A 26159-nucleotide genomic window follows, 5' to 3' on the forward strand; every position below is an offset into this window, starting at 1 on the left:
TTTATTTTGTGTGCACAATAAATTTATGCATACATTTTTAAAATAATTGTATTAATTTACATTAGTCTTTTCAACCTCTTGGGGACGCAGGGCATATGCATACGCCCTGCATCCCCGATCCTTAAGGACTCAGGACGTACCTGGTCCGGTATAACAGGTTTAAGCCAGGACCCACGGATAATACCAGGCATGGCCGATCAGGCCGATGCCTGGCATTAACCCTTTAGATGCTGCAATCAAAACAAAAGTAAAAGAATCCCGGCAGCTCAGCGGAGCTGATCGGGACTATTGTGACAAAATTGCGATGTCCCCGATCAGCTTACCGGACGACAGGAGGGTCCTCACCTGACTCTCCGTTGTCCGATCGGCGATCTGCTCCATGCCTGCGCAGCAGGCTAGAGCAGCAGATCGCTGGTTGCACTGATCAGTACTTTGCAGTGGCATAGCATTAAACAGTGTATGCAATCATAAGATTGCATGTTTTAGTTAAAATGTTTTTTAAATAAAAGTTCATTAACCCCTTCCCTATTAAAAGTTTAAATCACCCCCCCTTTTCCCATTTTTTAAATAAAATAATGCAGGGATGTGGAATTCCTATCGCCCAACGCCCGGGACATGCAGTTCCGGGCACCTGGCAGGTGAATTTTTCCAGCCCTTAGCCGGACTTCGGGCAAGCAGGGCCCAACCTGACAAGCGCTCAGCAGAGTGTGCCCGCTCCATACTCTGCAGCCCCCAGCTGATTTTCAGCAGCCGGGGCCACCGCTAATAGCCAGCATGCTATTCGCCGGGGCTGGCTATTAACCCTTTAGATCGCCTCTGTTAAAGCTGGCAGCGGCATCTAAAGGGACATGTGAATGCTCCCTGGTGGGCTAGTGAGGTAGATCTCCCCCCTACAGCACGATCGCAAGGGGGAGATCCATTATAGAGGTAGCCGGAGGGCTTACCTCTGTTCCCTGCTGTCCCGTGGCTCTGTCATTGATAGAGCCTGGCTGGACTAGGCTCTATCAATGGATCACAGAGCACACAGATCAATGGAGTTCAATAGAACTCTATTGATCTGTATTAGGAATCTACTGATTCCTCCTAAAAGTCTAATAAAAAGTTTTAAATAAAGTTTAAAAGACACACATTAATCCCTTCCATGTTAAAATTTCAAATCACCCGCTTTTCCTATATAAAAACATGTAAACATAATAATACACATTTAGTATAGCTGCGTGTGTAATTGTATGAATTATTAAAATATAACTCAGGTAGAAGAAACAGACATGGTCGCACATCTACAATCTTGTATAATGATCTAATTGCTTCTCAGCATAATTTCAAAAACTAACCGATTGATGGTATACATTTTCGATCAAAAAGTACAAGCACACTCGCCACGTCAAGGCCACCTATTTAGAGTGGGTCCCTAACGTCCCTAGCATAAAATGGCGTAGCACTGGGCGGTGCGCCGCGACACCAGTGCCCACGGGGGGGGGGGGGGGGGGCGAGGGAGGGAGGAACGACCCACTGGCAGAGCGGCCCCAATGCCACTCAAACCAGTCTATGGGCCGCACCTCCCCACACACACTGTGCCACGGCAGCAGCGGACGCCGCACAGCACCACACCAGTGTGAACAAGGTGTAACAGCACACTTACCATGCTCTCCCAGTCAGACTGGGATGCTGCTAGGAAAGAAATGGCCCTTGTGCAGCTAACTACTACTTATATAGGGTTGGGCTGAGGAGGGGGTGGGGAAGAGTGCAGACACATGTTCAAACAAAAAAAAGGAGGGGATAGAAAACACAATGTGAATTCAGGTAGAAGAAACAGACATGGTCGGTCGCACATCTACTATCTTGTATAATGATCTAATTGCTTCTCAGCATAATATCAAAAACTAACAGTTTGTTAGTATAATAGTTGTTTTCTATCCCCTCCTTTTTTTTTTGTTTTGTTTGAACATGTGTCTGCACTCTTCCCCACCCCCTCAGCCCAACCCTATATAAGTAGTAGTTAGCTACACAAGGGCCATTTCTTTCCTAGCAGCCTCCCAGTCTGACTGGGAGAGCATGGTAAGTGTGCTGTTACACCTTGTTCACACTGGTGTGGCGCTGTGCGGCGTCCGTTGCCGCCGTGGGGCCGTGTCTTTGGGGGGGTGCGGCCCATAGACCGGTTTGAGTGGCATTGGGGCCGCTCTGCCAGTGGGTCGTTCCCCCCCCCCCCCAACCGTGGGCACTGATGCCGTGGCGACCTGGTTGCCGCCCAGTGCTATGCCATTTTATGCCAGGGACATTAGGGACCCACTCTAGGTGGCCTTGACGTGGCGAGTGGGCTTGTACTTTTTGATCAAAAATATATACTGACAACCTGTTAATTTTTTATATTATGCTGAGAAGCAATTAGATCATTATACAAGATTGTAGATGTGCGACCATGTCTGTTTCTTGTACCTGAATTCATATTAAAATATTACCCATACGGTAAGTGACGTAAATGTAAAAAAAAATATCAAACCCCAGAATTGCAAATTTTATAATATCCCAGAAAAAAAAAGTTAAAAAGCGATTAAAAAGTCAGATCAATACCAAAATGGTACCGATACAAAAAAACAGATTATGGCGCAAAAAGTAATCCTTCATACAGCCTGGTATGCAAAAACATTTTTTTTCTTTTTTTTTTTTTTTAAAAGCTACAGGGGTCAAAAAATGGCAATTTAAATTTTTCTTAAATTATGCAAACATGACTGAAACTATACAAATCTGGTATTGCTATGATCAGGCCGGCCTAAAGTATCAAAACAGCCCGTTAGCTCAACCACAAGGTAAATGGCGTAGAAAAGAAAACCATCAAATTAGCTAAATTATCTTTTACTATTTCAATTTTACTTCACCGAATATATATATATATATATATATATATATATAGAAAGAGAGAGAGAAAGAGAAGGAGAAAGAGAAAGAGAGAAAGAAAAAGAAAAGCCGGCAGCACAACAGAGTTGACTGTGGTGCTAACTGGTTGACTCGGTCCCAAGTCCCAATTGCATATGTAGAAAAACAGCAGCACTCCAGGGTATACATGAATAATGTGTGGCTTTATTCACCAAAATATCAGAGGTTGCGATGTTTCAGCCTTCTCACAAGGCCTTTGTCAAGCCAATGACAAAGGCTTGACAAAGGCCTTGTGAGAAGGCTGAAACGTCGCAACCTCTGATGTTTTGGTGAATAAAGCCACACATTATTCACGTATACCCTGGAGTGCTGCAGTTTTTCTACATATATATATAGATATATATGTATATAATTTTTTTTTTGTTTGTTTCGGAGAATATATTATTGAAAAATTAAAAGGTATAATTATAGTAGGTAGTTATGGCTATTATAGGGCGAGGAGGAAAAAGCGAATATTGGCCCGGGCAAGTGGATCGTCATGAGGGAAAAATAGATTTTGCTCCATTTTAGTCCCGTGGACAAGTAGTTTTTTTTATAAAATTTCCAACCCCCTGTAATGTAATAAAGAATAAAAATGATCATATGGGGTACTGCCGTGTGCGTAAATGTCTGAACTATTAAAATATTACACACGATCGATGGCGTACACGTAAAATAAATAATAATAATAATCATATACCATAAAAATATTAATAAAGAGCCATCAAAAAGACCCATCAAAACGAAAAATGGTACCGATTAAAACCTACAGATGACGGCGCAAAAATGAGCCTTCATACCGACCCATACACAAAAAAGTTATAGGGGTCATAAGATGCCAATTTTAAACAAACTAATTTTGGTGCATGTATATCTATAATTTTTTTTTTTTAACATTCAAGAAAAGTTTCATTAGAGAAAATGTAACATATAAAGTATACATGACAAGGTTCAATGAGTGACCCAGCGGCCTTGAGGGGCCGGAGACAGGACGGGCCTGCAAATTTACATCAGCATGCAACATCAACAATACAAAAACGTCTCCCCTCACTGATCTATAATTTTTTAAAGTATTAAAATAAAATAAAAACTATATAAATTTGGTATTTTTGTAACCGTATGGACCTACAGAATAAAGATAAGGTTGTCATTTTTACCAAATATTGCACTTGGAGCCCCCAAAAGTTACAAAATGGCGTTTTTTGAATTCTATTTCATCCCACAAAAATTTTTTTGGGGTTTCGCCGCAGGTTATATAATAAAGTAAGTGATGTCATTGCAAAGTACAATTGATGACGCAAAAAACAAGCCCTAATATGGGTCTCTAGATGCAAAATTGAAAGCGTTATGATTTTTAGAAGGGAAGGAGGAAAAAGCGAAAATGCAAAAACGAAAATTTGCTGTGTCCTTTAGGTGAAAATAGGCTGAGTCCCTAAGGGGTTAAGTATTTTGATTGATTTCACTGTTGGGTGCTATGCCAAAGCATAACATTGACCAGTGTTACTGGTGCTCGCCCAGTACAGTCTGCCTGAGGCAATGATCGGTGCCATGGAGGTAAGGAAATTATCTCCGGTTGCCTTCTTGAATAATCGGATCCCCTGTGATCATGCTTTGTGTCAAGTCCCCCGAAGCCCTGGCAGCTGTCTTATTTCATCCTTTTAGATGCCATGATCTCTGATGTCTACCATTAGTGGAAAGTCTTGGCTGCTGATAGCAGTTGATACTTACAGTCTGTGCTCTCTTCATAGACCGTAAACACAGCAGGACGTAAATGTATATCCTAAGATCATAAGGGGCATAAGTTAAGATAATTAAAAAATATGCAATAGGAATATAAACAGATAAACAGTTTACTTGTTTTCTACATTGTTTTACAGGCTCTCGTAAGATAAGAGTATGGAACAGAGAGCTATCCTTACAGTCTACAAGTGAACCTGTGGAAGGATTGGAGCAGGCACTATCTTGGAAGTGAGTTGGCACATCTACAAACCTGACAGAAGGCTGCCCACCAGTACTCTCACAGAGGGGTTAGGAGAGCATTAGTTAGAGATGCGACAAAGACCCCAATGATAAAACGGAAGGTGTTTTATTGTGACGTTGCACGGGGAGGGGGGGGGGGTTAGCAGTGTCGTGAAGTCACGTTATTCCGGCCCTGTGGTCGTCACGCTACACATTTGGAGCCTCCAGCACTGCGGAGAGCTCACTGCGGGACCCCGGATAGGGGATAAGATGTATTAGGGCCGGAGTACCCCTTTAAGATAATCTGACAATTTAGAGATACCTCCCTTTATGGAGTCTGTGTAGAGAGGATTTTATAAGCAGGTTTGGGAAAGTAGTGTGTGTGTGTGGGGTCCAAAGTTATAGCATGTCTGGTTCGGAGATATGTTTAAAAATCACTGTTGCAAATCGACAATGTTGATCTAACTTCCGAAAACTGTTTGATTTGGTATCCATCAAGTAACATGGAGAAAAGTTAAAGGAAGAAGTGTGAGACGAGATGTTTGTTCATTGTTGGGTGACCTCATACTTGGGGACCAGGTAGTAAGTAGTTAATGTGGAGAAATACCAATTAGTGACATTAGTGGTTTACCAAAAACCCTATGTTCTATAGATTGCCAATGTTTATCTTTTGCAGAATTCAACCAGTAATTGAAGTTGTTCCAAAGTTGCTGACCAGTGATATTTAGTTACATCTGGAAGGCTCATTCCACTATTTAGCCACCTTCTTGTCATGGTCTGCAATCTAATTCTGGGTTTTGTTCCTACAAAATGAATTGCACAAAATATGTTGTATTCTTTTCAGAAGGGTGCTAGATAGTGAAATGGTTAATAAAGGGAGCAAATAGAGGATCACAGGTTTGATCATCATTTGATGCCAATTTACCTTCCCAGGAAGAAAATATAGGAGAGAATGAGTAGAGAGTTTGTGGAACTTTGGAGAGCAGTGGTGTATAGTTATTTTTAAATACATGTGCTAGTGATCTAGCCCATTGTATACTGAATTATCAGATGTGTGTGTCATTCCATAGGAATCTAAAAGTGGCTTTAATGTGGGTTTTAGTTTTTATGTCTATGCCAACATTAAAGGGGTACTTCGCTGAAAACATCTTATCCCCAATCCAAAGGATAGGGGATAAGATGTCTTATCGCAGGGGGTCCGGCCGCTGGGGACCCCCGCAATCTCTGTTGCGGCACCCCTGTCATTCGTGCACGGAGCGGATGCCAGCCGCCACACCCCTACCATTCACGTCCCATAGACAAGCTGCAAGCTTCTGTGTTCCTTTGGATAGAGGATACGATGTTTTCAGCCGAGTACCACTTTAAGGATTTTTGTTCGTTAACTTTATAATAGAGCACTTTTCCGAATAGGGATAGAGAAGATTCATCAAAACCTGTGCAGAGCAAGAATGGTTCAGTGGCCCATAACAACCTTTCAGATCGCTTCTTTCATATTTCAAGAGGCCTGTGAAAAATGAAAGAAAGAAGCTGATTGGTTGCTATGGGCAACTGCACCACTTTTCCTCTGCACAGATTTTGATAAATCTCCCCCAGAATTTCTTGAGTTTCAGTTTCTCTGTTCAGGATTTGTTGGAATGCCCTGAATGGAGTTATTTAATCTTCAATATGTTCAGCTAATCCATCCATAGCTATTGTGACAATTTATGGAGAAAGTGGAAATCCTTGACGGGTCAGTTCATATAAGGGAATAATTCTGAAAGTACCCCAAATCATAATTTTGGCCAAAAGACTTTCGGCATATATTTTTCAATCGGTAACCACTTTGTTAAACGTCGGTGCTAACATTGTAGTAAATTGCTTATAACGGCTATTAGAATGGCCATCTGGTCCTAGATAGTTACCTAATTTAAGAGACTAAGGGTCTACTCACACAAGTAGGATTTCCGCTTGCGGAACTCCGCCTGAAATGAAAGCCCATACACTTCTATCGGTTTGCGCGCTCCCATTGACGAAATTCCAAAGTGTCAATGGGAGTGCGGAAACCCATAGAAGTGTATGGGCTTTCATTTCTGGTGGAATTCTGCTAGCGGAGTTCTGCAAGTGGAAATTCCACCCATGTGAATAGGCCCTTAACCCCTTAAAGGGGTTCTCCGGTGCTTAGACATCTTATCCCCTATCCAAAGATGTCTGATCGCGGGAGTCCCGCCGCTGGGGACGCCCGTAAATCTTGCACGCGGCACCCCGTTTGTAATCAGTCCCCAGCGGCGGGACTCCCGCGATCAGGCATCTTATCCCCTATCCTTTGGATAGGGGGTAAGAGGTCTAAGCACCGGAGAACCCCTTTAAGGACCAAGCCCATTTTGACCTCAAGGACCAGGCCAATTTTATTTTAGCATTTTCGTTTTTTTCCTTCTCGTCTTCTAAAAATCGTAACTCTTTTATATTTTCATCCACAGACTAGTATGAGGGCTTGTTTTTTGCGCGACCAGTTGATCAGCAGCCGGGACCAGCCGCGCATGATCCGGGCATCGCTCCGATGCTCACGGTCATGTATAGGACGTCAATATACGTCTGCTAACACCTTTGTCTATGTCAGTAACTGTCCAGAGCAGGAGAGGTTTGTTATGAGATGTACTCCTTGTTTGGGATGTGCTCCTGCTCTGGGCAGTTCCTGACAAGGACAGAGGTGTCAGCAGTGAGCACTGTAGTTAGAAAAGAAATTAAAAAAGAAAATCACTTCCTGTGGAGTATACAGCAGCTGATAAGTACTGGAAGGATTAATATGTTTAAATAGAAGTAATTTACATATCTGTTTAACTTTCTGGCACCAGTTGATTTAAAAAAAATAAAATAAAAGTTTTTTAACCGGAGTACCCATTTAACACCTTAACAACCAAGGACATACATTTACGTCCTGGTGCTGCTGTACTTAGTGTACCAGGACGTAAATTTATGTCCTTGGTTGTTAAGGGGTTAAATGGGTACTCCGGTGAGAAAACTTTTATTTTTTTTAAATCAACTGGTGCCAGAAAGTTAAACAGATATGTAAATTACTTCTATTTAAACATCTTAATCCTTCCAGTACTTATCAGCTGCTGTATACTCCACAGGAAGTTGTTTTCTTTTTTAATTTCTTTTCTAACTACAGTGCTCACTGCTGACACCTCTGTCCTTGTAAGGAACTGCCCAGAGCAGGAGCACATCCCAAACAAGGAGTACATCCCATAACAAACCTCTTCTGCTCTAGACAGTTCCTGACATGGACAGAGGTGTTAGCAGAGAGCACTATGGTCAGACAGAAAATAAATTCAAACAGAAAAGAACTTCCTCTGTAGTATACAGCAGCTGATAAGTACTGGAAGGATTAAGATTTTTGAACAGAAGTAATTTACAAATCTGTTTAGCTTTCTGGCACTAGTTGATTTAAAAAAAAATTCCACCGTAGTACCCCTTTAAGTGATTTTCTATTTCAAAGGTGGTGAAAGGAGTAAGTGAAGGTGTCCAAGTCAGGTGTAGACAAAGTGTGCAGAGGAAGTTAGGTATAAAAGTTATCAGAATAGCACACACAGAATTACAAGTTTAGTGCAACTTATGAGACCTGTTTTCTCTTCTAAATGCCTCCTCGTAGCAGTCCTACATTACTTTAAACCATATTGATACCAAAAATCACTTTTTAGAACTATTGAAATCAACTTGAGTGAAGGGAGAGACCTGTCAATTAAGCTTAGCTGGGTAGGGAGAAGCCAGAGGGGAACTGTCCAGTAAACATACTAGTTATTGTTTTAGTATTTTCATCACCTTTTAATGTGTTTAATCTTACATTTATATTCTAACCCCAAGGCCTTCAGGTAGTTTGCTTGCCTCTACTCAAAGCAAGCCCAACAAACATGATGTGATTTTCTTTGAGAAGAATGGGCTTGTACATGGAGAATTCACACTACCTTTTGCAAAAGGAAACATTCAGGTGGGTCTGGTTAAATTATTCATGTGTTCTGGTCTTACAAAACAGCTGACTGTCTGTTTTCTGTAAAGTAAACCAAATATAATCTTACTTTTGAGTAAAGTTGGACAATATATATTTATGCTTCATATGCTTTATGCTTTTTGGTGCAGGTAAGAGAACTTCTGTGGAACTCTGATTCAACAGTTTTAGCCGTTTGGCTCCAGGATATTGAGAAGGAAGGTTCAAAACCGAATACTTATGGTAAATACAAAAAAACATTAACTTGGTTTAGTACCTGATGCCTGCTTTTGATATATTGAGTTCTACATCATAATGTTCTTCACATATGAACACACAGTGGGAAGAAATGAGTTTGCTATTTATTTTACTCTTGCACTGAACTTTCAGTTGTAGTAGGTCACTTGGAGAACCTTTCTGATAAACTTGAGCATTTTAGTATATATCCTTACTATAATACAATAGCCACCCTGTACGTGTATATATGTAACTTTTATTCTGTGTTCAGAAGCATGCATAGACCTGTCATTATTGTTTTGCCTTACTTTCTTTATCGTTTACCTTTTTTAGTTCAACTCTGGGTGGTTGGAAATTATCATTGGTACCTGAAGCAAAGCTTACATTTTGGAAGTGAGGAAAACAAGAGAGTTGTGTCGGTAGTGTGGGACCCTGATATCTCGTTCAGGCTACATGTTTTATGCACTGGATGGCAGTACCTTTGCTATGACTATGCCTGGAGTACAGACCGAAGTGGTGGGCATGGTTCAGGAGGGCAGGCTGATGTGGCCGTTATTGATGGTGGTAAGAACTTTTTAATGACTATTTCTCTCAGATGAATTTTGGATAAGGCTACAAGTCAAATAGAACAGTTTTTTTTCTGTCTGTTAATAACAACAGTTGTGAAAGATCAATGGCCTATTTTCATGAAGTTTGTCCTGTCAGTTTCTTTCTTTGTATACGATCATCTTTGACTATTATTATGCATTTTTGACAACATATTTGCCTATCTTCTATCTTTAATGTACCACAACTTGTTCACAACTTGTGATAACAATGAAAACCTTCATACTAAAGGTTGACTGTATGAAGGTGTCTGGAACTAGTATTGTATTTTATTATTAAGCAACTTTTTTTTTTTTTTTTCTTCTACAGATAAGGTTTTGGTGACGTTGTTTGTTCAGTCTGTGGTCCCGCCTCCAATGTGCACATTTCACATGCAGTTCCCGCAAGCTGTGAATGATATTGCTTTCCATCCAGATCCTGACAAGAAAAGTGACTTTGCAGTCCTCGATGCGGACAATACGCTATATATCTGCAGATATGGTCTGTAAAGTATTATATTATCAGATTGAAATTATGCTTTATGTTTGTTGCATATTTCGAAATATCCAAGTTTTTTTTCTATTAAAAGCAGGAATTGAAGCAGTGAAGGATTGTAATGTAAAAGCAGTGCCAGGAAATGGATATAAATCAAACACAAGAATGCCTGTATTAGAAAAGGAATTCAGGTAGTGTTTGAGATTACCTAATATATATGGGAATTCTGAATGTTACATAGTGGGGGATATTATATAGTGCAGGACACTACAGAGGCCTGGGTATAAAATATGATCCACTTATTCCTCCTTATAAATCATTGGTGTTGTAATGAGTCTGAAAAATGTTACATACATATGCTTACTCATAGATAATGTTCTCTATACTACATATCTAAGAAGAATGCATAATCAATGATTGTTAAATACTATATGATGCCATTCTGGCGAGGGCAGATATCAAGACAGTGGCTCAGATTCATCAAACTGTGTGAGAGAAAAAGACCAATCACAGCTCAGCTTTCACATCTTAGGCTGCATTCACACTACGTTTCGTCCATACGGGGGCTCCCGTATCCCAGCCGGCACTGGCCCCATCTCATTCATTTGAATGAGCCGACCGGAGTCAGATAGTGACTAGTCACTATCTGACTCTGGTCGGCTCATTTAAATTAATGAGATGCGGTCCGGATCCGGCTGGGATATGGGAGCGCCTGGTTTTCCCATCTCCCAGCCAGATCCGGTCCCCGTATGGACAAAATGTAGTGTGAATGCAGCCTTAGGGTCTTTTCACACGTACAGTGTTCTGCGCAGAATACTGTATGTGTGAATAGACCATTAATGAGCTCAGCTGAGCTGTGATTGGTTACCGTGGAAAAATCACTATACACCGTTTGATAAATCTAGGCCAGTATCTCTAGAAAATACAGAGCATACTTTTTGTCTGGCATAAAGGGGTTGTTTTATCTGGACAAACCTATGGTCAGTTTTTATCTGTAGGGGTGGATGTGGGTAGGACATGCAGTTCTCCTGCTGTGGCCCCTGCAGCATGTATTTGGTATCACATGACAGCCATTCAAATGAATTGGTACAAAGCCTCTGAGTCCCACAGTACAATTTCAGATTTGAGTAACTGTCTCAAGGAACCCTTTTCCTTGTGTTGTCCATGTGCCTTAAAATGGTGTATGGACAGGGATTGTCCTAGTGGGATAACCTTTTTATTTATTAGGTTTATATTATTAATGTTGTGAATGTACAGTATCTCACATAAATGAGTCCATCACTAAAATTTTTGTAAATGTTTTAAATATCTTTTCATGTGACAACTGACAATGCTTAAGAAACGACACTGCTACAATGTAAATTAGTGAGTGCACAGCCTTTATAACAGTGTTTAATGTTGTGTCTAAACCTTGCCAACAAAAGTGAGTACACCCCTAAGAGGAAATATCCAAAGTGGGTCAAATTAGCCATTTTTCCACCCCTGTGTCATGTGACTCGTTACAAGGTTTTAGGTGTGAATGAGGAGCAGGCGTGTTACATTTGGTGTTATCACTCTCACACTCCCTGGTCGCTGGAAATTTTACATGACTTTTTTAAACAAAATGTAAAAAAAAGTCACTTTTAGTTTACAGGAGGGCCATATATTTAAAGCTAAAAATAGGGACTTTGTTTTAGCACTATGGAGGCATCGTATGTGATTTGGCATCACTATGCATGGGAGACCTAGTGGATTAATTTTAGGGATAATGAATATTACTCAGTTAACAGCCTTAAAACATAGTGTCACGTCTGGGCAGGGAAGGAGTGCACACTATTCTTGCCTACTTCCCCTATCCCTGCCTACTTACGTACCCGCCCTAGGTAGCGGGTCCGTAACGGTGCCGGTTCCTACTTACAATAAGTGAGGGAAGTCCAGTCATAATACAGAGTACACAGAGCTCTATAGCAGGCAAGGATTGGGAGTAGACTGCCAACTTATATGGAGCAAGAACAGGTGCTCCAATAAAGGTCAGCTGACCTGTCCAGACAGTCGGGGCGTAACCCAGCAACAAGAAACAACAAAGAACCAGTCAGAACCTTTTAACCCCCTAGGTTCTGACAGTACCACCGCCCCCCCCTTTTAGGAGGGGCCACCGGACCCTTAAATTTGGGTTTTGGTTTGTCCGGGTAAGAGTTGTGGAATTTTCTGACCAAGGTGGAAGCATGTATGGATGATGCTAGAACCCATGACCTCTCCTCCGGGCCATACCCTATCAAATGAATCAAGTATTTGACCAAGTTTTGCGCTCGGCTACTGTCCAATATTTTGGAGACCTCATACTCCAATTCTCCAACGATTTCAACTGGAGAGGGAGGCACAGATACAGAAAATTGTGTGGGAACATAAAATTTTAACAAAGAACAGTGGAACACCCTTTAAAACTTATATTAAGAAGGTAATTTTAATCTGTAACAGACCGGATTAATAACCTCAATTATCTCATAAGGCCCAAATGAACCGAGAAGCCAAAGAATGGTGACACACCAGTAGAAGAGTTTTCACGATTATTCAAGGCAAACTTAGCAAGAGACAAAAATGATACCCATTCATCTTGTTGATCTGCTACGTAGCATCTAAGGTATTGCTCAACATTTTGATTAATTCTCTCTGTTTGATCATTAGATGAAAAGCAGATGAAAAAGACAATTCTACACCCAACTATTTACAAAATGCTTGCCAAAATTTTGAAACAAATTGAACCCCTCGATCAAACACAATGTTTTCCGGAACCCAATGGTACCTAACAACATGTCTTAAAAACAAATTAGCAAGAGCTTTGGCCGAAGGGATATTTTACAGAGGAACAAGCTGACACTGTTTACTGAACTTGTCCACCACCACCCACAAAAGTTTTTTCCCACAGATGGAGGTTGATCAGTCATAAAATCCATAGAAATATAAGTCCAGGGCCTCTTGGGAATGGACAAAGGACACAACTCTCCTGCGGGATGTGTCCAAGGAGTTTTTGCTCAAATTTCACAAGAAGCAACAAAAGCCTCCACATCTCTGTTGAGAGTTGGCCACCAGAATTTTGTTTGAAGCAATTTCCCTTTACCCCGAATGCCAGAATGACCTACTAACAGGAAACAATGACACTCTTCAATAATATGAAGGCAAAACTGACTAGGTACAAAGATCTTGCCTCTAGGAATCTCTGGAGGAACCAAGCCTTGATTGTTCAATATTAGAGAAGTTAAATCTGCGGATACTGCAGAAATAACCAAACCTTCTGGAAGAACAGTCTCTGGATTAGAATCAATAGGCTGAGAAGCACTAAAACTCCGAGATATGGCATCAGCCTTGACATTCTTTGTACTCGGATGGTAAATATTAACAAAATTAAACCGAGTAAAGAACAAGGCCCAAGGTTACAAGGAACAAGGATACATTTTTGTGGTCAGTGATTACTGTAACCTGATGAACTGTCCCCTCAAGAAAATGTCTCCACTCCTCAATAGCCCATTTGATTGACAAAAGTTCTTGATTTCCTACATCATAGGTTTGTTCAGCTGTGGAAAATTTTCGAGAGAAAAAGACAGAAGGACGTTACTTAGTATAAGAAGCAGTTCCCTGTGACAATACTGCTCCAGCACCAACTTCAGAAGCATCAACTTCAACAATAAAAGACTTGGTCTGATCTGGTTGGACTAATATGGGAGCGGAGATGAAACATCCCTCGAGATGTTCAAAAGCTGCCTCCGGAGACCAGTTAACCAGATCTGCCCCTTTATGACTCAAATCAGTCAATGGTTTTGCGAGGATAGAACATTTTTAATACACTTTCTGTAGTAGTTGGTAAAGCCCAAAAACCATTGTAATGCCTTTTAAAGAAGTAGGCCGCACCCATTCAGAAACTGCCTTAACCTGCTCAGGATCCATTTTAAAGTGTCCAGAAGTTAAGATGTACCCCAAAAAATTGCACCTCTTTGACAACAAAGACACACTTCTCCTGTTTAAAAAATAATTTGTTTTGACTAAGTACCTGGAGGACAGAACGTACATGTCAGGGACCGACCAGGGGACAGGGAGAATGAGCCCTAAACTGACCCTAAAACCGCTCTTTCTGCCTACTTGCCCATCCACCCTAACCGGTGGATCGACAACTGGGCGCCAATCCCTCCCTGAACTAAAGTACAATGGCCTAATAAAAACACTAATAAATAGTCTGTCACAAACCCAGGACATGACAGAAACATAGAACGCTAAAGTATAAAGTTCAGAGGACACAGATCAGAGAGTTAGTACAGAGGACACTATATCAGGGGACATGAACGGAGGACTCAGTGGTCGTGAACAGAGGACACTATAGATAAGCGGTCATGAACAGAACTCCAAAGATCTGAATAAAGAACTAATAAACATTTAGAGTTCAAAACACCTGACAGGAAACGGATAAGTCTGAACAGACTCCAGGAACAGGCAGGAATATAGCATAATCCCCCAGAACCTCCAGTAGACACAAAGTCCCCATGGACCAGTAACAGGGATCTATAGCTAAACAGGAATATACGCAATCCCTCATAAAACCTCCAGTAGACATGGAGTCCCCATGGACAGGTAACAGGGATGCCTAGATACACAGGATAATATTATAGAACACTATTGATATTGAACACAAGACAGGAATAATCGCAGTTCCTTCAGAACACCTCCAGTAGACGCAGGAATAACAATACTCTCTGAGTCCCCATGGGCAGGTAATAGGGATGCCAGATAGGACACTGTTCACACTGGACACAGAAACTGGACACTTCAATAACGAAGTAGCCATTAATAATGAATCCAAATAGACTACTGACCAGCAGCACACTCCACAGTGTGGTCAGAAGCTGACCTAGTAGGAAAACCAAAATATAAAACAGAACTTTATATAAACGGATACACGAGAAAACACAGTGTGACCAGACACATAGCAAAAAGAACATACAAATCCTAAAACCGACTAAACAAACACAGGTTAAAATCTACTAAGAGCATGCCACATAACATTGGCTAAAACCAGAAAATACAAAGTGCATGCTAAAACAGAGATAGTAGATAAAAGCTTAAACAAAGAGTGTTTCACCAAGAGCTCCATGCAGCATGTCCAGCATGTTAGCAAGTCAGGATGTAATGATCTCAATCACCAGCCCAGAGGCTAGACTGGGCTGACTTTAAATACACACCCTAGGAGCTATTGGCTAGCAAGCAAAAGGCTATTAACTATCCCCTGACCAGGGAACATAAAACTGTTCACACACAACCAAACCAATAGCTGTTTGTCAACACAGGCCAATACAGACATGACAGTACATGATTCACATGAGATGACCAATCACGAGAGATTAGGATGTCATCTAAATACACCCACAAATTCATGAAAAATATTGCTGACCAAATTTGGAAAGACTGCTGGTGAATTACTGAGACCAAAAGGCATAACCAGATACTCAAAATGACCTTCAGGGGTGTTAAATGCAGTTTTCCATTCATCACCTTCTTTTATTCCAATTAAGTTATAGGCCCCTCGAAGGTCAAGTTTAGAAAACCAACATGCTCCCTGTATTTGATTACACAAATTTGGAATGCGAGGCAATGGATATTGATTTTTAACAGTAATCTTATTCAGACCCTGATATTCAATACACTTTTTGGTAAAAACTCAACTCGTTGTGTTTGGAGGAGAAAGAATGCCTAGGTGCATCCAAAGAACACCATACCTACTGTGAAGCATGGGGGTGGAAACATTAGCTGTTTTTCTGCTAAGGGACCAGGTCGCCTGATCCGTGTAAAGGAAAGAATGAATGGGGCCATGTATCGTGAGATTTTGAGTGAAAACCTCCTTCCATCAGCAAGGGCATTGAAAATGAAACATGGCAGGGGCCTTTCAGCATGACAATGATCCCAAACACACCGCCCAGGCAACGAAGGAGTGGCTTCAGATCTCAACCCCATAGAATACCTTTGGAGGGAGTTGAAAGTCTGTGTTGCCCAGCGAACGCCCCAAAACATCACTGCTCTAGAGGAGATCTGCACAGAGGAATGTGCCAAAAGATCAGCAACAGTGTGTGAAAACCTTGTGAAGACTTACAAAAAACATTTGACCTCTGTCATTGCCAACAAAGGGTATATATATAACAAAGTATTGAGATGAACTTTTGTTATTGACCAAATACTTATTTTCCACCATAATTTGCAAATAAATTCTTTAAAAATCAGACAATGTGATTTTATGGATTTATTTTCTCATTATGTCTCTCATAGTTGAGGTATACCTATGTAGAAAAATTACAGGCCTCACATCTTTTTAAGTAGGAGACCTTGCACTATTGGTGGCTGACTAAATACTTTTTTCCCTTACTGTAATCCTAGTCTGAACTGACACAAGGGCTGGATCATTCCAACCAGAGACAGTATACCATTTTCAAAAATCTGCACAGTACTCCTCAGCCGTTCTTTGCCCCTGCTTAAGATTAACCAGCTGAGACTCGGCAAAGGCTGCACGGTCAGATTCCTCATAAAGAAGACCCATAGAAGAAATTAAAGCATCCACAGAACTTAATTCAGGAGCAGGGGACCTGGGGACCCACTCCTGGGGATCCCCTTGCAGCAATGACATGACAACCTCTACTCTCTGAACTTCTGTGCTAGTTGACTGGGGTCTTGGGCGAAAATAAAGCTTATATCTCTCCCTGAACGCAACTAATTTCTTTCGGTCACCAGAAAAGCGGTCAGGAAGATTAATTTCGGTTCACTCGAAACAGCTGGAGGACTGACCACTGCCTGAACATTAGCTGTTTCCTGAGCTTGAAACCTTTCTACAAGGAACTGTACTAAATGTGTTAATCCCTGCATTTGCTCTACTAAAGTCATCATTGCTTCCATAGCAAATGCAGGTAGGAGGGCCTACTTTAATGTCACATCTGGGCAGGGAAGGAGTGCACACTATTCTTGCCCACTCCCCTATCCTAGGTAGCGGGTCCGTAACCACGATGACGGTCCCTACTTAAAATAAGTGAGGGCAGTCCAGTCAAAATAATAAACTATAATAGAGACGGAGGTTGGGACACAGAATGGAATCACTCAGACTAACAGAAAAATAACTAAACATACACACAATAAGTCGCTTTCCACAGTCTGAGTCGATACCAAGAGGTTACAGATAAGCCAATTTGCAAGGTCAGGAGAAGAGTAGGAGAGCAGATCCAAAGGTTCAAAATGCCAGATATAACAGATACAATATAAATGCTAGCTAGGAGTACACAGAGCTCTATAGCAGGCAATGATTGGGAGTAGACTGCCAGCTTATATGGAGCCAGAACAGGTGCTACAATCAATATCAGCTGACCAGTCTAGACAGCCGGGCGTAACCCCGCAACAAGAAACAACAAAGAACCTGTCAGAACCTTTAACCATCTAGGTTCTGACACCTAGCATTAGAAATATAGAAAAAATCTGACCATTTTTCCCTTAGTGACTGGTTCTCTTTTTATAATAATATAATATTCATTTTTTTCTTTTCATAGAGTTCATGTTCCATCATGTAACACCCATCCTCTTTGCTTCCGCCATCTTACATGGGTGCAGGATGACACTTTTTTGGTTGTCATTCAGGGAGAGAACTCCAGTCAGTCAACGGTTTACCACATGAAGATCCCCACATATGGCCAGAATGTTGATGTCCAGTATGTAACTGTTTTAAATACTATATTCTCTAGCACTATATAATTGTTGGGCATTTTGTCTTTATTGTGTATATGGAATTAGCATGTTCTTTTTATTTATTTAAGCAGACCTTCTGTATCTGTTAATGGGCATATAATCAGTGTTTTCTATGACACAAAGACCAAGACATGTGCTGTACAAACAGCCAGTGGGCAAATCTGGAAGTATCTTTGGGGTGAGTACCGTGCTGCAGTTTGTGAGTAAGTTTAGCCCTCTTTTTGTGTGCCTTTGCACATCCAGTTACCAGGCTTGTCACATTGCCAACACATATTTAGTGCTGCTTTATTGGTACCTGTAACCATTGTATCTCTGGTGGCAGGATATGTTTAAAGCTCCCGGGCAATCCCATAGCCATAGACATGCTCCCAGACTGACGTGTTCAGAAGACGTTTTTCCAAAAGTCCCATACCAAGTCTATGGGGCTTCTGACAATTTGTCCTCTGATTGTATCAGTCTCTTTGCAAGTCTTGAGCTACGAGAGTCCCCTGGAGCTTTAGACATATCCTTTCACCAGACATCGTGACAGGTACTATTTAAGTTTAAAATTTAGTATATCTTGTCTGCCAGGTTTTGGTTATAATGGTAATACATGGGGCTTAGTGTTTAGTACTGTCCAGACATGAATCTTACACAAGTACAGAATCTGCATAAATTTTGGCATGGATTTCCTCTTGCAGTTTTTTCACACACATTTCAAATACATATAAATAGGTTATTTTTAGATTGGGATGCCCATTGGGGAAGGGACTTAACTGAGCAATGACAATCTCTGTGGAGTGTAGTTTTTTCTAATATTTACTTTATGACATGAAGTAATATTTCCATCAGAAATCCTTGACCACAATCTCCTAGAAAGTATATGCTACCAAATAGTAACCATCTTTATATAAGCTGAAATAAATCATTTTGTGGACATTTCATTGGGGGACACAGGAGAGCATGGGTATAGGCTTTTGCCACTAGGAGGCATTGACAAGAAGTTAAAAAACAATGTGACTCCTCTACAGGCAATATCCACTGGCACTGAACTAGTTTAACTTGGAGTCAGTAGGAGTCAGACACAGGTCTGGTTGTTTCAGAACAGTTTCTTTCTTCCTGTGTTTTGTTTTTTTAGCTGCTTAAGTCTTTCTCTTCTTTCCTAGGTCTTTAGATTCAGGTCACATTAATTAATATAGACCCACTCTGATCTCTCATTATTCAACCAGGGCACAACCTATAATATTGGTGGTTCATTGTTCCTCGGTTGCCACCAGTTGGCCTCAGATGCCAGTTCAGCTCAGGCTCTCTGTCTTTCCCTGTGGATCAAGTTCTGCCACCCTGCCCCTGCCCTCATTGCCCCCTGAGATTAGGCACATAGCAGGGGAGGCACATACCAGCAGAAGAAAAAAGGCCGAGGACTTTGAGGGTAAGGGTAGGTTCACATGGCAGGAAATCTGCCTGGAAATTTTCCAGCCGGACATTCTGCTAGGACCGCTCAGAAATGCGCCATCTCTCAATTCGGCAATGCATTTCCGAATGGTTTCTGCCGAAAGAATTGACATGTCAATTCTTTCAACAGAGGCTGGAATCAGGATTTCCTTGGCAGATATTTCGCCGTGTGCTCAATGCAGCAGAATCCCATTGAAAGCTATGGGACTCTGCTGCAACACAACTTCTGAGCGGAATTTTTCTGAAGGAATCTGCTTGGAAATTCCGTCATGTGAACATACCCAAAGTAGAAAACCAAATCCTCGTCAGAAGTTTCGTCGTTGAACTTTGAACTTGTGATGTGAACACAGAAAAACCCATTGAAATCAATGGGCGTAGGGTGCAAGTTGGTATTTTCTCTAGTATGAATAGGGCCCTTTCTGGATGTTTTGCCAAATGTGTCCAAATGTTTTGCAGTCGTATCTTCCTGGAGCAACTAATATGGCTGTTTGGCAACAGAACTGATAGACCATTGGTTGCAGGTTTCCCTCACAACCATGACCGTACTGCATTCTTTCTGCCTTTTGGGGAATGATCCTTGGAGGGATGAGACCACTTTTTCCGATTCTCAGCTCTCTGCCCTTACCCTGCTTCTGTATTCAAGGGTCCTGTCAGGAATGTTGTTGACAGTAACCCCTTATTCTTCCTTTTTTTTTATATATCTGACAATTACTTTTGTCCATGCCAGAGACTGCAATGAAACTACTGAGAAAAGAGGATTTTTGGTACTCGTCATAAAATCTGTTGCTCGTAGTCTTCATTGGTGGACACAGCATTCAGACATTTCGGTTTCTTTTTTCTGTTTGCTACTTATGTCTTCGGCTCTGGTACAAAATGATTATCTCAGTGCCAGTGGGCTGTTATGGCTTGCTGAGAAGGAGTAAATGCCTCCTCGTGGCAGCAGCCTCTCTCTAGTGCCCCCAATAAAGACTAGGAGAGAAAGATTTTACAGTGAGTACAAAGAAGGCTTTTTTCTTTAGTATGATTCTGATATATCTCATTCCTTCAATATATAGTAATCCTAACTGACCTTAGAGAGGGGATATGTACTAAGATTTAATATCAGAAATTGAGAAAACTTAGTTTTTCCTGTGGTCAAGGTGCATGGAAACTTATGACTTCAGCTGTAAATTAATAAAATAAATATTCCTTCTGGATATTGGCGTTTTGTGTTACTTTATTTATAAAAAAAAAAAGGAAACTACCCGGTACATGAAGGAACAATTCTCACCTATGTAATACCATGACCGTGAACCACCTAGGAATGTCTATAATCCAATAACACAACAATTATTTCTGAATTCAGGCCAACATGTTAATATTTCAGAATCCCCATCGCCAGTCCTGGAACCCTGGAGGGATGCAGTAGGCCAAGATGTAAAGCTTCAACATCCTTGTGTTCAGACAGCCATCACAGAAATAAATGGAGAGGTACAGTAATACAATGCTTAGCATGACTTTACTTGGTTATAAACTGAAATGTATACTTTATAATCATCATCTACAAAGGCTAGTTATAGTAGCAATTCTGCAGACATAAGTAGGGAACTCTACAGGATATATCCATGTAGGTTGGGTCACTAATGTTATTTAAGGATGTAATTATTAGGGTTAATATGAAACCGAAGGTGGGGGGGGGGGGGGGATATAAGGGGCCCACGGGGATAAGCTTGCTAAAGGTATTCTAATGGTAATTAAAGAAAGCAGGAGTACTGGTGTATGCTTTTTGAAATAGTCAAGAACAAGAAAAAAGCTTTTTTGTGCATGTGCTGAATGTAAAGTAAAAAACAAAATATAGTATAAATAGAATTTTATGTTCAACTTCTAAAGACTGTTTTAGCTGTCTCCGCTGTTCATCTCAGGGTACTCTCAGCCATGACTGTTATATAGATTCATAACTTCATATTTCATAGTTACCTAGTTCCTTAGGTTGAACAAAGACACAAGTTCTTAAGGTTTCACTTTTTTATTGCAGGAAGTTGTTTTGGGCATAACTGACCGATCTCGTTTATTCATCAATAATCTGCTGGTAAGTGTTTTACACTTTTACTCATTTTCATGATGTTTTCATACATTGTAATGTGTTTTTTTATGTGATTAATCTAACAGGTTGCTACAAATATTACATCCTTTGCCATATGCAATGACTTTCTGCTCATAACTACACACTCTCATACCTGCAGATGTGTGCCACTGAAGGAAACATCATTGAAAGGTAAGCTTTTCATACTTATTTCTGCCCTATCTTTTTGGTTATCAACTACCTGTGTGTTTTGAGTTGATATGTATATATCAGAAAATTGTGCTGTAACAATTGTGAAAGCCTCAGTTTTTCAAATCTTTCTTGTAGCACTAGAATCGCTCTTAAGTGTCACATCAAGCTCCAATGATGAGACAGTTCGCAAAGTAGAAAGAGGATCTCGCATTGTTACTGTGGTTCCACAAGACACCAAAGTGATCTTACAGGTCAGCTGCAGTTTCCTTATTTGTCTGACATTTTTTAGAGAACATTAATGGCAGAAATTAGCAAAATGTGACACAGTTATCTGTATTACAATGTTACGATAAAATGAGGGAGAAATGGCTCCATTTTAAAACACCAACATGTGCATGGAGCGGCGTGTCAGCTCGTGCTCTACGTACTATGGGAGGTCCGGAAATATCCAAGTACATCTCGTGCTTCTCTGGTGCTCCCTTAGAGAATGCATGAAGCAAAGTTCTGGAGATCGCGTGGGGTCTTAGAGGTCAGAGAATTAGTAATGGTGCCCACCCATTCTTTTGGAATGCCTTAACATAGTTGTCTCCATTTTTTTCAATAGATGCCACGGGGCAACTTAGAAACTATTCATCACAGAGCTCTTGTATTGGCACAGATACGCAAGTGGCTAGATAGGTAAGGGGTTTGTGAGCATTATAAATTAGTTTTATATAACTTTTGACTTATTTTACAAACATATTTATAATAGGCTCTTACTCAAAATGTGTTTTTATTGTTGCATTCCATGTTTCTTTGTTTTTTTTTTCCCTCAAAGTAATGTTTGAGTTTTTCTAGTTTGATATAAACATTGAGGAATTTCCACCCAACATTGCACTGCAGATATTGTGTGCATTCTCTTACATACTGTAGCACTAGATACAATTATCAGATACACATATTAGAGCATACGTAAATAGCCATTCTCCAGTTGCACCTTTCCATGTCTGATGTTATTCAGCCAGAAAAGTTTGCTGAGCCTCTTCTATTATACAGATACTATGGGGGTGATTTATCAGTAGCTTTGTGCCACTTTTCTATAGTAAAAAGTTAAAGAGTACCTGTCACCAAACTTAACTTTTAAAGGGGGTAGTCCAGTGCTCAAAAACTTGTGCGGGGTCCCGGCTCGCTGGCCAGATAGCGGGTGTCGACCACCGCACAAAGCAGCGGCTGACACGCCCCCTCAATACATCACTATGGCAGAGCCGGAGATTGCCTAAGGCAGCGCTCTGGCTCTGCCATGAAGTTGTATTCAGGGGGCGTGTCAACCGCCGATTTGTGCAGTGGTCAACATGCCCCCTTCCCGTGGGCTGCCGGGGTCCTGTACAAGAGATCGTTGGGGGCCCCAGCGGTCGGACCCCTCGCCATCTGAAACTTATCCCCTATACTTAGGATAGGGGATAAGTTTTTCAGCACTGGATATCTCCTTTCATCTATTCTTCCTTATGTAATTATAAAACACTTTGCTATATACTCGCTGTAAAATTCTTAACCGTTATATGTTTTTAATGTGATTGAAAAAACGGCCACCAGGTAGCTCTGTTCTGTTCCCTGCGCAAGTCAAACAGTTAGTTTGGTCTCCTCCCAGCCTGGCAGGAGACCAAACTCAGGAAGTGTGTGCGGGGCACAGCTTTCGCAGTGACGTCTCACATTCTGGGGAACACCCACTTTCTCCTGTCGGGAGCTCATACAATGTGGGCAAGGGGAACGGTATGATACAGAGCTTTTTAAAGGAGTGTTAGGGAATATATTCTGAGTTAGTTTAGAAAATATGGTTTGATGACAGGTACTCTTTAAATATATGTGACTTTTCTCTCCTTTTTAAAAGTTAGTTAGAACAGCAAGTTTCCAGCAGATTTATTGATATAAATGCCGAAAAATGGAGCAAATGTTAGCTCAATCTACATCGTAATTTAGGGCAAAGAGAGATGCATCTGTTCTTATGCATACACTGGATGTGTCCATCAAACATGGCCACAGTCAGTCTTCATGATGAACAGGCACCTTATCTTATTTTCCTTGACATGATAATATACTAAATGGTGACATTTTGATGGAAAGGATAGCATTGAATACTGCCCTATTCTACCTATCAAATATATTTTATCTTCCTATCAGATTTGTTGAAATCTGCCATGGAGGATTATAGTATATCAATTTCTTATCCCAATCTGACACTTATATTGATTTTACCAGGAATTAAAGACCAGAATGCCCCTTTAAAAGGAATCTGTCGGCTGCAGATTATGCTCAGAGCTCAAGTGTCAAACAAAAGGCCTGTGCTGAGTCCTTCCATACACCTCTTTGCCTTTATTGATTGACATACACAGCTCAGTGCTGGAAGAGAATCTTTGTATATCAATCCAGGCAGCGAGGGAGCAGGCTTAGCACATCCTCTGAGCATGATCTTAAGCTGACAGATTTCCTTTAAAGTGTACATGTCACTGAAATTTTTTTTTCACGTCTTAGAGATACTAGAATGAGCAGGAAAAAAAGCTGGTCAAAACTTTTTAAATGTTTCTAAAGTTTTTGTTTCTTTTTTTTATGTGTGGTGCTGCACAAGGGCAGCACCACACATAAAGAAAAGATGTTCCAGAATTGTCATTTCATGGGGAATACTAATGGTTACGAAAACGTATGTCTCTGGAGAGCTTACAAGGGTTAAGGGTTTTAGAAGACCTGTGTTCAACGTGTCTTTAAGCTTATTGAATAGAAACTGTAATAAATGTAGGATAGTACCACACAATTCAGTTTTCAATTTTTACCATGAAATCTGTATTTTTCCAGTCTCCTGTTTAGGGATGCATTTGAATGTATGCGGAAACTGCGAATTAACCTTAACCTCATTTATGATCACAATCCAAAGGTATGTCTTTCTTTTTTTCATCTTCCATTGATTCAGATAACTGAAAACGTAATAATCAGCTCTACTCTTTATCATGGTTTAAAGGCTTTCTTGGACAATGTGGACCTATTTGTAAAGCAGATCGATTCTGTCAATGATATAAATTTGTTTCTGACTGAAATCAAGTAAGTAAATCTTACTATAGAAAATGATTATTCTATTCTATTATGAGATGAATTGTAATCGTGCCTCTTTGTTTACAGAGAAGAAGATGTAACGACCACAATGTATCCTACTCATTCAGCACCTCCAGCCTCTTCTTCCAAAAAATTAGGAGACAGAAAAATTGATATCATCTGTGATATAATGAGAGCATCCATGGAAAAACTTAATCCGCAAAAGTATGTACAAGTTGCTAAGATTTTCCGGAGATATTCTGGCCGAATAATGCTAAACAAGTTTATAACATCTTTGTAGTTTTGCTGCAAGCTGTATATAAAGGGGTATATTGCAGGCTGTAGAATTATGGCCCATTTTATATGTTTGCCTGTTCTACTACCATTTGCGTTCCTATATGTTTGATCAAGTCTACCTTCGGAGATAATAATTGTGTAATTGAATTTCAGTGACCTAGAATATGTTTACTTTGTGGTAAATAAGGTTATGTCTGTAACTGTTTAGTGATCTGTGCTTGCTCTATCCAACAGTTGTCTTCAGGCTGTGGTATAGGTAATCTCTTGCTCTTTTGTTTTTAACCTGTCTAGATACTGTTTATCAATACTCACATCGTATGTCAGAAAGACAACTCCATTGCTGGAAACTGCTCTCCAGAAAGTCCATGAGCTCAGAGGTAAGATTTGCCACCTGTCATTTTTCCCCAGCTTTCATCTTGAAAGCTAGAATTCAGTTTTTTACACAATCCTTTTTTTTTGCAAGATTCAGTGACATACTGATTAGAGATGAGCGAACTTACAGTAAATTCGATTTGTCACGAACTTCTCGGCTCGGCAGTTGATGACTTATCCTGCATAAATGAGTTCAGCTTTCAGGTGCTCCGGTGGGCTGGAGACTCTTTCCTAGGACTGTATCCACCTTTTCCAGCCCACCGGAGCACCTGAAAGCTGAACTCATTTATGCAGGATAAGTCATCAACTGCCGAGCCGAGAAGTTCGTGATGAAACAAATTTACTGTAAGTTCGCTCATCTCTACTCCTGATGCTTTGGCACACTGTATTTATTTGGCTTGAATTATGGTAGATACCTTTTTATTCTACAGAGAGCCCACCATCTCCAGATGCCGTGAGTGCAGAGGAAGCCTTGAAGTATCTGCTTTTCCTTGTGGATGTCAATGAGCTTTATGATCATTCTCTTGGGACATATGACTTTGATTTAGTCATTATGGTTGCAGAAAAGTCACAAAAGGTCAATGAGATTTATATTTGACTTTCCTAATGATTTGTAGATGCGGATCATTGTACTTATGCGGTGGGGGGGTATTTTCACATTCAAAGTGTAGGGGAACTTCACTTTTGGAAGACATTTTAGACCAAATTGTGAGGTAAAAAGAGGTTTGCCATATTTGTTAGATAATCCATCCCTAATTTACAGAACATGATGGGTAATATACTTTTATCTTATACTTTTATTGTAAAGGTTACTGTTTTTTTTTTGTTTTTTTACTGTGTGTTTTTTTTATT

At 40.5% G+C, this 26159-nt stretch overlaps 1 protein-coding gene across 3 annotated transcripts in view; it reads left to right on the plus strand.

The window, feature by feature from the left end:
• Positions 1-26159, plus strand: part of ELP1 (elongator acetyltransferase complex subunit 1) — a 90172-nt gene that overhangs the window by 26222 nt on the left and 37791 nt on the right. Inside the window, exons 8-25 of one of the 3 annotated variants that reach the window (XM_056569725.1) lie at positions 4791-4881; positions 8713-8836; positions 8986-9076; positions 9404-9634; positions 9986-10156; positions 10245-10341; positions 17698-17856; positions 17962-18071; positions 20691-20794; positions 21339-21392; positions 21473-21578; positions 21714-21829; positions 22183-22256; positions 24405-24483; positions 24568-24647; positions 24726-24863; positions 25227-25312; positions 25739-25884. In XM_056569725.1, the coding sequence (XP_056425700.1) occupies positions 4791-4881; positions 8713-8836; positions 8986-9076; positions 9404-9634; positions 9986-10156; positions 10245-10341; positions 17698-17856; positions 17962-18071; positions 20691-20794; positions 21339-21392; positions 21473-21578; positions 21714-21829; positions 22183-22256; positions 24405-24483; positions 24568-24647; positions 24726-24863; positions 25227-25312; positions 25739-25884 (2057 nt within the window). The remainder of the gene's footprint in view (positions 1-4790; positions 4882-8712; positions 8837-8985; positions 9077-9403; positions 9635-9985; positions 10157-10244; positions 10342-17697; positions 17857-17961; positions 18072-20690; positions 20795-21338; positions 21393-21472; positions 21579-21713; positions 21830-22182; positions 22257-24404; positions 24484-24567; positions 24648-24725; positions 24864-25226; positions 25313-25738; positions 25885-26159) is intronic. The other 2 variants (XM_056569737.1, XM_056569730.1) reach the window with 2 other exon arrangements.

Source organism: Hyla sarda, chromosome 1 (genome assembly GCF_029499605.1).
Source record: "Hyla sarda isolate aHylSar1 chromosome 1, aHylSar1.hap1, whole genome shotgun sequence".
Lineage (NCBI taxonomy): Eukaryota > Metazoa > Chordata > Amphibia > Anura > Hylidae > Hyla > Hyla sarda.